The sequence below is a fragment of the Anolis sagrei genome, chromosome 1 (assembly GCF_037176765.1).
Source record: "Anolis sagrei isolate rAnoSag1 chromosome 1, rAnoSag1.mat, whole genome shotgun sequence".
In the NCBI taxonomy this organism is placed as follows: domain Eukaryota; kingdom Metazoa; phylum Chordata; class Lepidosauria; order Squamata; family Dactyloidae; genus Anolis; species Anolis sagrei.
Genome location: NC_090021.1, coordinates 86,708,338 through 86,722,116, shown reverse-complemented (window position 1 = coordinate 86,722,116; position 13,779 = coordinate 86,708,338). Strand labels below are relative to the sequence as shown.

Here is a 13,779-nt window from a genome sequence, read left to right as displayed (position 1 = left end):
AATGTTTGATTTTTCTTTGTCCATGACAAATCTGTGTTCCCATAGAGAGCTTACTATATTACACTGTAATATGACTGTAATGTGTTTGCACTGTTTTTGTTTTGAAAGGCATTACGTCCTCATTGTGCCATTCTTTGAAGGAAGTGTAATGTACACTTTATGCCTTTACCACAATCACACCTTGGCCGTTTTACCATTTGTTGATTTTGGAACAGTAGCACAGTGTAGGCTGCAACTGAATACTTCAGAAGATGATAAAGTATTTAGCTGTTTACCAGATATTATATAATATCCAAAGAAATGAAGAGAAGAGAAAGGGAATTTGTAGGCAGTAGGTTGCATAGAAGACACACAAATTGAAAGCAGTGTTCTATTCTGTAGCTCAGTTCAAGAATATTATGAGAAAGTTAGAAGAACTATAATAAAAGATTTAGAATCTTTGAAGAGAGAAAGTTGAACTTGCCTGCAGAAGCTGGGATTCCAGGTGAGATTGCTGGGGTCTGTGGTAAAAATAGTTGAGGAGTTGGTCCTGCATATAAGAGAAGAAGGAAAGAAGACAATAAAACAATACATTATTTTATAATAATGTCAACTGAAATACACAGCTTCTTTCTTTTGAATCACTTATGTACAGGCACAATCAAAAACATAACCACATCGTGGATACCTGAAATCATGGATATCAGCCAACCCTATGTTTTGATTATAGTTGGGGTGGAAGTATACCATAGAATCTCACTGGTGGACCTATGACTTCATCACACACCATAAATTCAATGTTTCTACACATTTAAGAATCTGCAACCCACGGAGTCCATCACATGACACAAGCCTCAACTGTGGATTCTATGTATTTCACAGTTTCTATAGTGTGGGTTTTCCCCACAATTCCTAAGTCAATTGGCAATTGACTTATTTTTCCATTCTCCACCATAGAGAATTGTAAAAATGCACAATTTAACATATGAGGGGAATCTTCTCTTGCCTGTTTCTAAATGCAATGATGACATCATTGTGGAAAGGGGAGCCAAGATGGGCAGTATAGAATCCATGGGAGGAGGTGAGATGGGTACTATAGAGCCACACAATCCCCAGACCAATCCACACAGGGCCCACACCTGGTAAGACTCAGATCTTACCATAAGATCAGGATCTTGCCATACAATTCAGATCTTACCATAAGATTTGGATCTTACCCAGAGTTTAATTAATTCAGAACAAAGCAGGGAAAACTAATTTTTTCAGTTTTACTGATGGCGTTGTTTGGATCCCTCCAGTAAACCTGAGACATGTCTCGCTTTTAAGGCCTGTTTGGATGGGCCCTCAGAAAGCAGAAAATTCCCTGCTCAGAATTGTTCATTGTTATGGGAGAAATCTCCCCTAAAGTTAATTCCAAAAGGGCTCTGACCATCATGAAATAATGGCATGTAATTTCATGGTAATTTCAAAGGAGGAAATTACAAATTTCAAAAGGTTTGGAAATCAGCTGAGGGGATGAAAGCAGATTCTGTGCAAGTGTGGACTGCTTTTAGGACATAGTAAGAATTGACAGCAAAAGTCAGAATATAGACAATGAGCCCAAGTTGAAAATGTAGATCTTTAAAACTATTTTACATTCATTTAGTTTTGTGCCCTGCCAAATGGAAAGATGTGACAAATTGTGCAATTAGATTTAATGGCTTTTTGAGATGTCTGACAAAGGGTTGACTCTCAGAATGTTGTATAGAGTAATATTGAAGAAAAATGGCTGATCATTAAGCTGCTTCAGAGACCTTGGCTACTACATGGGGCATGCTTTAGGACCTCAATACATGGCATGAGCCTTAAAAGATTTTATAATATCAAAAAATCAAAAGCTCAAGAGTGAAAAAAAAAAACCCTTAGGTCAAAATGTTTGTTCCAAGAAGGTCTTGCCTAGCCTGGTAAAAATCTTTTCTTATGTTTCCATGTGCTATTAAATGTATCTTTATTCACTTTGATGATGGGCACAGAATAGAAGAGTCCAGATTAATATTTTATCCATTCGTTTGATTAAATATGTTAAAGAGGGTCTTCTAAACCAATTTGCCCTTTTCTTACAGGTTCAAAGCTTGATTTTAAATGATCTCACAAATGCACCGATAGCTGAGAAAGTCAGATACAAAATCTGCCAACAGAAGTATTTTTGTTATAGCCCATGACTAAATGACCCTTGCTGTGCAGTAAATAAGAAAAAGCCTGGTTTTCATCCCTCCTATCAATATGCTTCAGCAATCCAGCTGTTAATAACTATTCCAACAGTTACTGTATCCAATCAGATGATTACTGGAAGCATAACGGATTTTTTGGGGCACTGTAATTTCCAGAATCTCAAGTGTGTGATCTGTAGGGAAGAGTCATTACATATCAGGAAATTTGGCCAGGGGCCCTTTCACACTACATAGTTGTAGTACTATGATTCTACTTTTACTGCTCTGGCAGCATCCTATGGAATCCTCGCTTTTGCTGTTTATGAAGAAGCCTAAGGAATTATAGTGTTTTATGCCACTTTAATTGCTGTGACAACATCTTACAAACTCATGGGGATGGTAGATTAGTAAGACATTAGATCTCTGGCTGAATGTTCTAAATGCTTGTCTATAAACTGCAAATCCCAGGATTCACCAGAATGAACCCAGCATAATTAAAGTGGAATTGCAGTGCGATATTTTTAATAAGAAATGATCTAAACATTCAAAACAGGACAAGTGAGGCAATGTTTTAAAATCCTTTAAGAATAAGACAATATTTGTAGCATCCCATAGGACATTTAATATATATGCAGTCCCTAAATTATGAACAAGATAGATTCTGTAGGTTTGTTCTTAAGTTGAATTTGTTTGTAAGTCGGAAGAGGTACTTTTTAAGTGTAACAACAGAAATATATAAACACACACACAAGCTTTGGATAGAATAGGAGCAAGTTAGCTCCCCTGTGATGTTTGATTTGCTGTCTATGCCCCTGTTCAGAAGATTTCACTGTACTTTCTGTCCTGTGATAATTAGATTTTGAAAAAATTGGCTTGTTGTGGAAACAAGGGTTGGTGATAAAGCTTCAGTGGAGACACTTTTTCCCCATGATAACTTTTCCTGAGTGAATTTATCTTCCTAGGAGTAGATTTCTCTCACTTCCTGTTGTCTCACCTCTATTCTTAAATATGAGTCATTTGTAAGTCAGATGTTTGTAACTCAGAGACTGCCTGTACTTTTATCTTCCCTAGACTCAACTAAAATAAATGATATTTAGACCTCTGGATTTTCCATGAGCTTCTAACTACTATAGGTTCTGAAGCCATTTTTAAAAAGATAGATGGCACTATCAGAACACGAACAACACATTTTAACTGAAGAAATCAAGAGAGAGGAGATGTGTACTGCAATTTTGTATTGGCAAAAGCAGTGTGACTTGGTGACAGATTGTATCTAAGGAACAAAAAGAAAATGTGATGTAGAAATGCTTATTTTGGTTACGCTTTGAGACCCTTAGATTTCCATGGGAGCAAGCTGATGAGTCACCATTCTTTAAATACGAAGCACCCCAGTTCCTTCATTAAGCTTCTATTCTCCTAGTAACTGTTGCTGCTTAGGTGGACATTTAAGCAATGATTCTGTTCTAACACTGTGGCAAATGCAACTGCTAGTCACAGCTAAGGTTGACTCATTGAATCAATTGCTGAATGGTAAGTCAACACTTATGTAAGGCCCATTGATGCAGTCTTTGTTTTACTATAATAGAGGCCTTTTTCATTCCTAAATTGCTTGTACTTGCCTTTTGTTATCTATAGTTTTAATAAAAAATATCTCTTTAGTTAACGGCTCTAGCCTGGTGCAGGTCTTCTAGTTCAAATATATTTGAGGCCTATATCATCTTATACTTAACTAGGTACATTCAGCTCTCTATATCCATGGATTCTGTATACAAAGAGTCAACCATCTGTGGTTTGAATGCATTATCCTCATTTTTAAAAATCAGTTAAGGAAACTTTGATTTTACCATTTATAAAAGGGTCAAAATTTACTATGCCATTTTTTGTAATGGGGGTTCAGCGTCCACATGTTTTGGTATCCATGAGGAGTCCTGCAGGAGTTCTGCATTAGGCACCAGCAGATACCAAGGGCCCACTGAACTTAACTAAACAACTTCTTCTGCTCTGCTCCCTCCCTAAACATTATTCAACTGTGCTTTGATCATTAGCAGAAAGGCCCTATTCTCCCCATACAGCCATTATTGTTCCCCATTCAGGTACAGAACCCCCTCTTATGACCTCACCCACCCTAATTTCTCCCTGTTTTTTACCATCTTCATACGCTGGCAAAACAGAGGCCTTCAGAGACCAATCCAAGATGCACAGCCACTTCTGGTGGCTTTGTATGGAAATCCATCTTGTCAGTATGCGAAGATGGATAGAGGTCTCAATTTTCAAGAGTCGGGTGTTCCCTGACTCCTTATTGAAAATAGCAATGGGAAGCAAAGGAAAGACTAAAGAAGACAGGAAGATGTTGTGGGATGGCTGGCCAATGTTGGGGTAGGTCCAGTTCCCACTCTTGCGACCTTATCCCGCCTTAATTTCTTCCCTGTTTTCTTACCATCTTTGTACACTGGTAAAACAGAGTCCCACAGAAACCATCCCATGATACACAGCCACTTCTGGTGGCTGTGCATGGAAATCCATCTTGCCAATGTTCAAAGACACAGAGAGGTCTCCATTTTCAGGAGTTGGGTATTCCCCAACTCCTGATTAAAGACAGTTGTGGGAAGAGGGGGAAAGCCGGAAGAAGACAGGGAGACATTGTGGGATGGCTAGCCAACCCCAAAGATGGACCTTCCCAAGGTAGGTCAGGTCTCCACTCTTAAGGATCATTTCCCCTGCTTTCTTCTATTCACCCCCTTCCCTTCTGCCCATGAGATAAAGTCCTTAAGGATGCTTTCCCTCACTATCCTCCACTTTCCCCACTTCCCTCCTGCCCATGGGATAAAGTCCTTACACTCATTTATGCTTTAATTGTGGGGGAATAGGTTCATTCTTCCACATGTGGTAAGATTGCAGAAAAATCCAGAACTTTTACAGTAAAATAAGAAATGTAATGGAATAAATAATAGGGAAAATTAAAGGGGGATAAAGCCAGATTAATGTCTCTCACTATAGAGGTAAAAGAAAATATCAACAATTGGACAGAAATCCTAAAATTTATGATAGCCGCAATACAGGGTACAGTAGGTCGAGGATGGAGAGATAATACAAAATGGGATTTGGAAATTTGGTGGTCTTGTCTCTCAAAATACATAATCAATGATTTCATTAATCAAAGGAAAAATAAGTATAACAATAGTCATAAAAAATCAAGACTGGTATAGGAAATGGTCTATTCTAGCCAACAAAATAGGTGGAGATGATAGATGTAGCATTTTGAACCAGGCTTTCCACATAATTAAATCGATGCAGTGTCTTCATTTGGAATTGCTGTTCCAGGAGGGAGGGAGAAAATGGCCAGGAGGGCATGGGTAATGGGTGATACACATCTAATGAATATACAAAGCATCATATAGGTAAAGTGACTTTTGGAATAATGTATATTGAGATAAGATTTGTATGCCAAAAGTTTGTTAATTGAATGGATCTATCATTTTTTATTAAAAAAAACACTCATTTATGTTTGTAAAAAAGGAATGGTAGGTGATGTTGGAAAATGTTATCTAACAAACTGATAAGTATAGTAACAATTCCCACAGACCATGTGTATATTACTATCCACATGACCAGTAAAGTAGATGTGGGGTGGGTACGTTTGCTATTGTGGAAATAGTGTCCTATCATGACCTAGTGGTGATTATGAGTATGAAACAATTGCCCATCTAAACCTATCAACCAAATTACTTAGTGAAGTACTTAGTTAAGTATAACCTAATGCAGGGTACTTGCCAACATTACTGATCTGAAGAAGATACTGGGTTGTATTTGAAAGGCTGTACAAAAAGAGAAACACTTTGCGTGCGCATGGGCGACACACCTACCACCGGAGGACAAAGAAGACACATACACTGGATTAGGATATAAACTGGCCACAACTTATTTCTTGATTACAGAAACAAGGGTTGGCTGCCATGCATGGGTTCTGGATCAGGATCAGTCAGCCCGTTGCTGACCAATAATCATTCTACGCTAGGGTGCTACCGGCACAATACCGGGCCTATGCTTCCTTAGCACACTGGGACCACCGGACGCTCCCCCGCTCTGCTTGGGGTGGGGGATAAGCAAGCCAGATACAGAGCCCATGCCCCCGCCAACCAGGAAGGAGTGACAAAATTGAAACATGACAAACACCAAACAGAAAACCCAAACAACATGAGCCTGCCGGGTGGGTGGGATGGATCAACAAAGCAGGCCCAATGCCTGCACCCGACTGCAGCAGCCTTATGAAGGCTGCTGGGACAAAATGGTGGCCAGCCCTGTCCAATGGGCAAGCTGGGCAGTGCTTGCTGCCAATTGGCCAGCTGGCCAAATGGCGGGAACTTCTCCCACCACGCAGGGGCTTCTGGGGAGGAGAAGCCCCTGTGGACACCATGGCCATGCAGAGGGCATCCAATGCCGCAACAGCCCTGGCATATAGCCAGAGTTGACATTCATTTGGATTTTTTTCAAGATGGACCTCTTCCCTGAGAGAAGAGAAACAATTTTAGTGACACTGATGATATCCAACTGCTGTACTTCTTCATTTGTCAAAAAGACCTTAGTCAGGAGCTAGAAGACTTTGTATAACAGGAATAGTTAAATCACCTTGGGTGATGAGGTTTGTAGATACAGTGTGAAAGAAATAATCACATTAATATAATTTTTTTAATGTCAGAAAGTCTATTTTATATTGTGACTGTTGACAAATAGCTAATATGTGTGGGAGACCTACTGCTTCTTCATGAGCATTTTCTGTATGTGCCTTCTGTCTGTGTGAACATGTAAATTTGTCACCGGACATTGGCTCTGAGATTTATTTGAGAGAGTTACTTGTTCAAATAATAAGAAAGATGTTCCTGGATGGTGTTGATTTCCTACAATTCCAACTAAAAAGAGTCAGATATCTGTAAATAGTGATTAAGCATATCTCATTCAGAATTGGATTCTCTGTCTTTCAGGTGATAAAGTTTACAACAAGAAACCTTATCACAGATCAAGCTAAGGCTTTTTACTGATTGACAAGTGAATAGTTATATTGAGAATGGATATAGACTTTCATAGAGAAGAACAAAGCTTTGAAGGAACTTCAATCTTGGACATGTCAAATTTGAGACAATGACAAGTAGAAATAAGAAGTGAATTTAAAGATTGCAAAACAAAGGAAAAAGGGGAATGTCTTGGTGCAGAGACAATGTAGCTGCTGGGTAAATAGTATATATAGGGAGAGAGGTCCCAATAAAACTAACAAAGCTGTTGTAAGCCCTGGCAACATCTCCACATAGAGGAAAGAGGTTACAAGAGAAGAGCCAGCTTAAAAGAGAAACACAAGATCCCAAAGTCTGATAGAAGTCTAACAAAATATATCAACAATAGACACCATAGAAAAAAATATATGACACTCTCCCAAGGATGAATTACAATGAGTGCACACAAGTTTGCACGCACAAAGAATGATGGATATGAAAACTTTCCCACTTCCTACTGAAACAAAAGAGGAAGATAAATATATGGTACTGCCACTCATATATTAGATATTTGGACACCTCGTATATTTTGCTCTTTTCTACAGATACATAATCTAGATGCAGGCATGTAGCCAGGGGGGGGGCTCGGGGGGCTTCAGCCCCCCCCGAAATTTTCATGGTGGTTCGCGAAAAGGCCTTATTGGTGCATTATTTAAACTTATGTTTATTCATATCATGATCTGATCACCATACTCAATATATCCCATATGCATGGGGGTATTGGGGTAATGATACAAAAGGTTTGCTAGGCTAGACCCTCTTTCACTCAGACTCAGCCCCCCCCCCGAAACTCAGCCCCCCCCCCGAACCCCCCCTGAAAAATTTTTTAGCCCCCCCCCGAAACGAAATCCTGGCTACGGGCCTGTCTAGATGATATTCTCCATTCTGACCATTTTACCAAACCTGCCAAGAGCTGAGTTTAGTAGTTATTCATATGCCAAAACATATTGAATAGGTCTTTCAGAATTCTGTGCACAAGAACATTTACAAAAAGTGCTAGCAGTGTGAAAGGTTGTAACAGATCAAATACTACTCCACCAAATGGGCAAAAGAACAAAAAAGCCTACCTTTTGAGTTTACTAAAGCATGCTGGTAAATGCCAAGCCATGGTAATTTATGCCAGGAATGCACAACACAGACTGTTGGTCCCATCCCTGCATCCAATCATGCCTCGGAGATATTGGGGTTTGATGTTTTGGCTGACATATGGTAACACTTCTCCATGTCATCATCAGGGAAGTCTGCCTAGGCGTCCCAGAGGAAGCAAGTCAACGAAACCAAATAGGAACTTAACCTCTATCTTGCCTGGAATTTCTTGGGGTTTCAAAATAACATCTTCTTGCTCTGGTGCAAAAAAGTTGGTTTTGGACCTGCAAATGCACCCTAACTGGGTTAAGAGCAACATTGTCTGGGCCACAGTCAGAACAGTGATGGGTCAGGGAAGATCCCAGAACATTTGCACAGTCTGGATAGACCTTTAATTTTTCCCATTTAAATACCAGTGATTTATATATTTCAACAACTTTCTTGCTCACAATAGTTCAGCCTTTAACTATTAAGCATGGTATTCTAATACCTTGAAAGATGGAGTAGTAGATAGAGAATGAAGATCTCCTAATTAGGGCTTTCTTAAGAATCCCAGAGAAGATCCAACTCCCTTTGCAATCAAGTGTTCCATGCAGCTCAGAATAAAATGCTTAATTAAAAAGATTAAAAAGATTGTGGCTGATAATACAGTATTTCAACCCCTAATGTGCCATGAGGTCAGTGCAATACGACTAACAAGATATTATAAGGAGTAGTATAATTTAATCATTCACATGTTTATAATCTGATACACTGGCTACCTGACAGACAGGGCTAATAGGATGTCCCCTGTCTTGAACTGAGGAATTAGACATTTATTATAAAAATATTCAGTAACCTTCAAGTCAAATATAATGACCTTAAGGCCTATCACAGCATTTTATAGGGCTGAGAGTATGTGACTCACCCAGATTCACTCAGTGGGTTTTCATGACTGAGTGGGGATTTGAAACTTGGCCTCCAGAGTTGTAGCTATCAGAAATTATTAGGGCCTTGACACATTTATTTTGGGTTAAGTTAACTGAACCTGAACTGACTTGCAAGGACTTGTGTCTGTAACTCATTAAACACTCACTGAAATGATTGAATCATTCTAAGTTTGTGCTTCAATATGAGATCTAGATAATTTTACAAACAGGTCAAACTCATCAGTTCGTCACACACCGTAAATTGGTGCATATAATTCGGAGATAATACTAACATATGGACTGGTTCCAAAATGCGAGTTTAAAAGGGTAAAGGTTTCTCCTTTACATTAAGTATAGTCATGTTGGACTCTGGGGGAGGTGCACATCTCCATTTCTAAGCCAAAGAACCAGCATTGTCCATAGATGCCTCCAAGGTCATGTGGCCAGCATGACTGCATGGAGCGCCGTTACCTTTCCACCGAAGCGGTATCTATTGATCTAATCACATTTGCATGTTTTCGAACTGTTAGTTTGGCAGAAGCCTGGGCTAACAGAGGGAGCTCATCCTGCTCCCTGGACTTGAACTGCTGACCTTTCAATCAGCAAGTTCATCAGCTCAGTGGTTTAACCTGCTTCACCACCAGAGACTCCTAATGTGAGTTTAGGAACTATAATTTCACTACATATGTGAAAAACATTTAGAGGGCCCTTCTTATCCATTGAGCTTTTGTTCTAGGACCCCACCTTCTTGCCCAGATACCAAAGCCCATGGATGCTTAAGTCACATTGTATACAATGGCATAGAAAAAAAACTGCAAAAGCAAAGTTTTGGATTATGGGGGTTTTTTTTGGGGTGGGTGGGGTATTTTCAAACAATGGTTAGTTGAATCTGTTGATACAGAGGGCTGACTATGTTTTTCTCTCACTCATATGATGTGGTGTGTGTCTTGGGGGTGAGAATGGGAGGGAGGGGGATTAAATGCTGAAAGAAAGAAAGAAAGAAAGAGAGAGAGAGAGAGAGAGAGAGAGAGAAAACCAGAGCAGAGTAGTGTTGTCATTTTGGTCCACAAAAACAAGAAGTGTAAATGAAGACAATGTATTCATATATCATATTGTTTCTAGTCATGGGATGATTTTATTGAATAATTCTTGCTGATGAGTAATAGATAGAAATGTGTTTTCTGGGTGGTATTTCAATGCCATTTATTCCTGTGTTGAGTGATGCCACAGGTTTTCAAGTTCTCAGGACAAACTGGGCATTACTTCAGTCTTTTGCCTCTGATGTGATTAAAATGCCAGTTTTGCTAAGCATATGTAAATACATTTCAAGAAAAGGTTACACCATTTTAAGAGAAGAGGGAAAATGTATTGCATGGAAAGCTGATGATTTATTTATTTTTTTACAAAAAATCAATGCATTTTGAATTTTGGAGGAGAGCTTAAATTGTGGCAAATCTCCATGACACTGGGTCCATGACACTGATTGTGGAAGGATTTTAAATACAGAGGCAGATTTCTGTATACCTACAAAATATGACTCCTAACAAGAGATTTAAAATGAGAAAAGATTGTCATGCATAGTCCTTTGAGCTGCCTTCATTGATGATAGCAGAGGCCTAATGAGCAATACACTTCATCTGGCTGATATTGCTTTAAGACTTCATCATAAACAAAAGGAGGCCATGGGCAGTGTCCAAAAAAGGACAAAATATTCCATATTCTGCTTCTTAAGGTAGTTTCTAATTGTCAGTAGCACTATGAACAAAGAGTAAGTTAGGAATGTAATATACAATGTACAATGATTACTTCATTTTTAGGAATCAACTATAAAATGATGGACTACTTACTGGGGTACAGTTAACAATTATAATTATCTTTTTCTTCCAACAAAAAACAACATGGTAACACACATGGTTTATTTATATATTTAGAGTATTTATATGTACACTTCAGCCAAAATGGCTTCCAGAGTGGCTACAAATAGTTCAATTTGATGTTATCATCTGCTTTCAAGTAATTTCTGATGTATGGAAACCCTAAGGCAAACCTATCACCAGGTTTTTCTGGAACTTCGTGTATGTGACTTACCCAAAGTCACCCATGGCTTAGCGGGGAACTGAATCTTGATTTCCAGAGTTGTACTCGAACATTCAAAACACTACACACACTATGTGATTGTGTTCACCTTAGGGTCATGAAAAGTTGGAAATGACTTAAAGACAAGAAGAAGTGGCAACAGCCTTTAACAACAAAAAGAATACTACAAAAAGAATGCTTTAAATTAGCATATAACTATATATGATGCAAAACACATTCCCTTTGCATTCCATGGGACTTATTTTTGAGTAGACATATATACTGTACCCTAAGATGCCAGTGTCAAAGGAAATATACAGTGAAGGAAAGAGGAAGGAAACAGTTACATTCTTCACCACAAGTCCTGTTGGACTGAATGGGATGGTAGCAACTTTGTACAAGGGTAGTTACTTGAAAATTTGACTGAAAAGGAGAGAGGTTATTTTGGGTATGGTTTTGCATGGCTTAATAGAATGATGAAGAAAGAACTGTGGTGCTGGCAGTTGTAATTAGTGAAAGAATAGTTCATGATAAATAATACCTGATTAGACTTAAATGATTATGCCTTAATTTTCTCTGCTCCTCCAAGGAGGAACTTCAAATTGCTCTGTATTATGTCTTCCCTTTCAGACACATTTAAGAATATGCTGGGAAAAGATCCCAGCAGGGTATCTGAGGCATAAAAGGCAAAATGTCGTGCCATCAAATTATCACCAATTTTGTAATCTACAGGAAGCACCACATGAATGAGAGCTTCAGCAAGACTACTGGAAAGCTGGTATTACATCGCTGGCAAGGCCTTAATTTGGATGCAAAAGACCTGTGTTCAACTTCTCGCTCGACCATTAAGACTTGGATTTGAGGTTAAGGTTGGATTTGAGGTTGGATTTGAGCAATTTAGGACCTCTTGACCTACACCCGTCACAGGATTGTTGGGAAGATACAACAGAATAATGTAATCCCACATAAACCATTATAAGCTTCCTAGAGGACAATATCAAATACTGAATAAAACCTATACTTGAAGACACAAGAAGACAAGTTTTTTTAAATACACAAGAAGAAACTGGCTGCATTATTTAAAATTAAACTAGACATAAGACTTACCTTAGAACATAACTATCCATAGCCAAGAACTATTCTTATCAAATATCAAGCTGAATTTACACTGTTTTTACAGAGATCTGTCATTAGTTGCAGCAAATCACCTCCCATAGTCCACGTCTAGCTGAGTCACTTAATATGAGAGAATTTATACACAGTTCTAATTCAATGTTCTAATACTTACAATTACTCTAATATTTACAATTGTTCTGGTCTGCTGATAACAATATTCCACAACAAATGGCAACTCAGATTATTAGAACCTGGAGAGCCATGTTTATTTCTAAGGATGCATGGAGCTATATGAGAACCAGCATTGTGTAGTAACTGATTGTTGGACTATGACTCTTGAGAAAAGGCTTTGAATCCCTGCTCAACCATGGAAGCATATTGGGTGACCTTGTGAAGGTTATATCTTTCAGCTTCAAGGAAAGGATGTAGCAAACCTCCTCTGAACAAATCTAGCCAAGAAACTCTGTGATAGGTTTGCCTTGGGGTCACCATGAGTCAGAAATGATTTGAAGGTACGCAACAATGGAGCTACATGCAGCAACCTTTGCAAAATGTTTGAAAAACTATAGCTAGCTTTGTGGACCATATTACAGCAGTCGTGCATCAATACTAGCTGTTAAAATATTTCTGGACACAAATAAACATTCTGGTTCTCATCCATAAAGCTCTAAATGATTTCAGGACAGGAACCCTGAAAAACCAACCATATATTTGTTTCAGGGGGCCTTTGATATGTCATACGATCAATGCAAGTTTGGTTGATGGAACATGGCACAAAGCCTTGTCAATGATAGATAAGGGAAAAAACTAGGTTAAAGAGTCTATTTGTTCACATGGCATTTGGGTAGTTAGGCCTTATCTCCATTTTGTGGTTTTTAAATATTTTTCTTTTTATACACTTGCCTCTTGGCTTTGAGTTTTGTTGCGATACTGTATTGTCTTTAAGTTTTAAAAATAGTCTTAAAATTTAAATTTTAAACAAAGGAGAATGAAAGATAAACAATTCTGTTCTCTTTATAGCTATGTGTTAGACAAAAATAGTAGAATTCCTTACCTCAACAAGAATGGTGGAAATCTAGAGGTCTTCCAAACGTAAGGAAAAAGACACATATCTCCATAAAGTTGGTAGAAAAGTACCATATAGACACAAAAAGGAGGCAGGAAAATGTAAAGATATCTGTGTGCCCTCAGGCCTTGTGATGCAGTTTTATAATCTTTCTGGTGATACTGGAAGGTCCTTCTCCCTTTCTGCATGGGTCAAGGAATTCTTTAATTTTATATAGATACCAAGAAAGTTCTCTGTGCCTCTGACCACAAATGAGTGAATGGAAATACTTCTCATGTAAAAAAGTAAGAGGTAAAATCTAGTGGGGGGGATAT

General features: G+C 38.5%; 1 protein-coding gene across 3 annotated transcripts in view; it reads right to left on the bottom strand.

Moving 5' to 3' along the window:
- Positions 1–395: 395 nt before the first annotated feature.
- TRDN (triadin) overlaps positions 396–13,779 on the bottom strand; it is a 124,721-nt gene continuing 111,337 nt past the window's right edge. For all 3 annotated transcript variants that reach the window (XM_067466862.1, XM_060775211.2, XM_067466868.1), the window contains one exon: positions 396–529. In XM_067466862.1, coding sequence (XP_067322963.1) covers positions 417–529 — 113 coding nt within the window. In that variant the 3' untranslated portion in view covers positions 396–416. The remainder of the gene's footprint in view (positions 530–13,779) is intronic.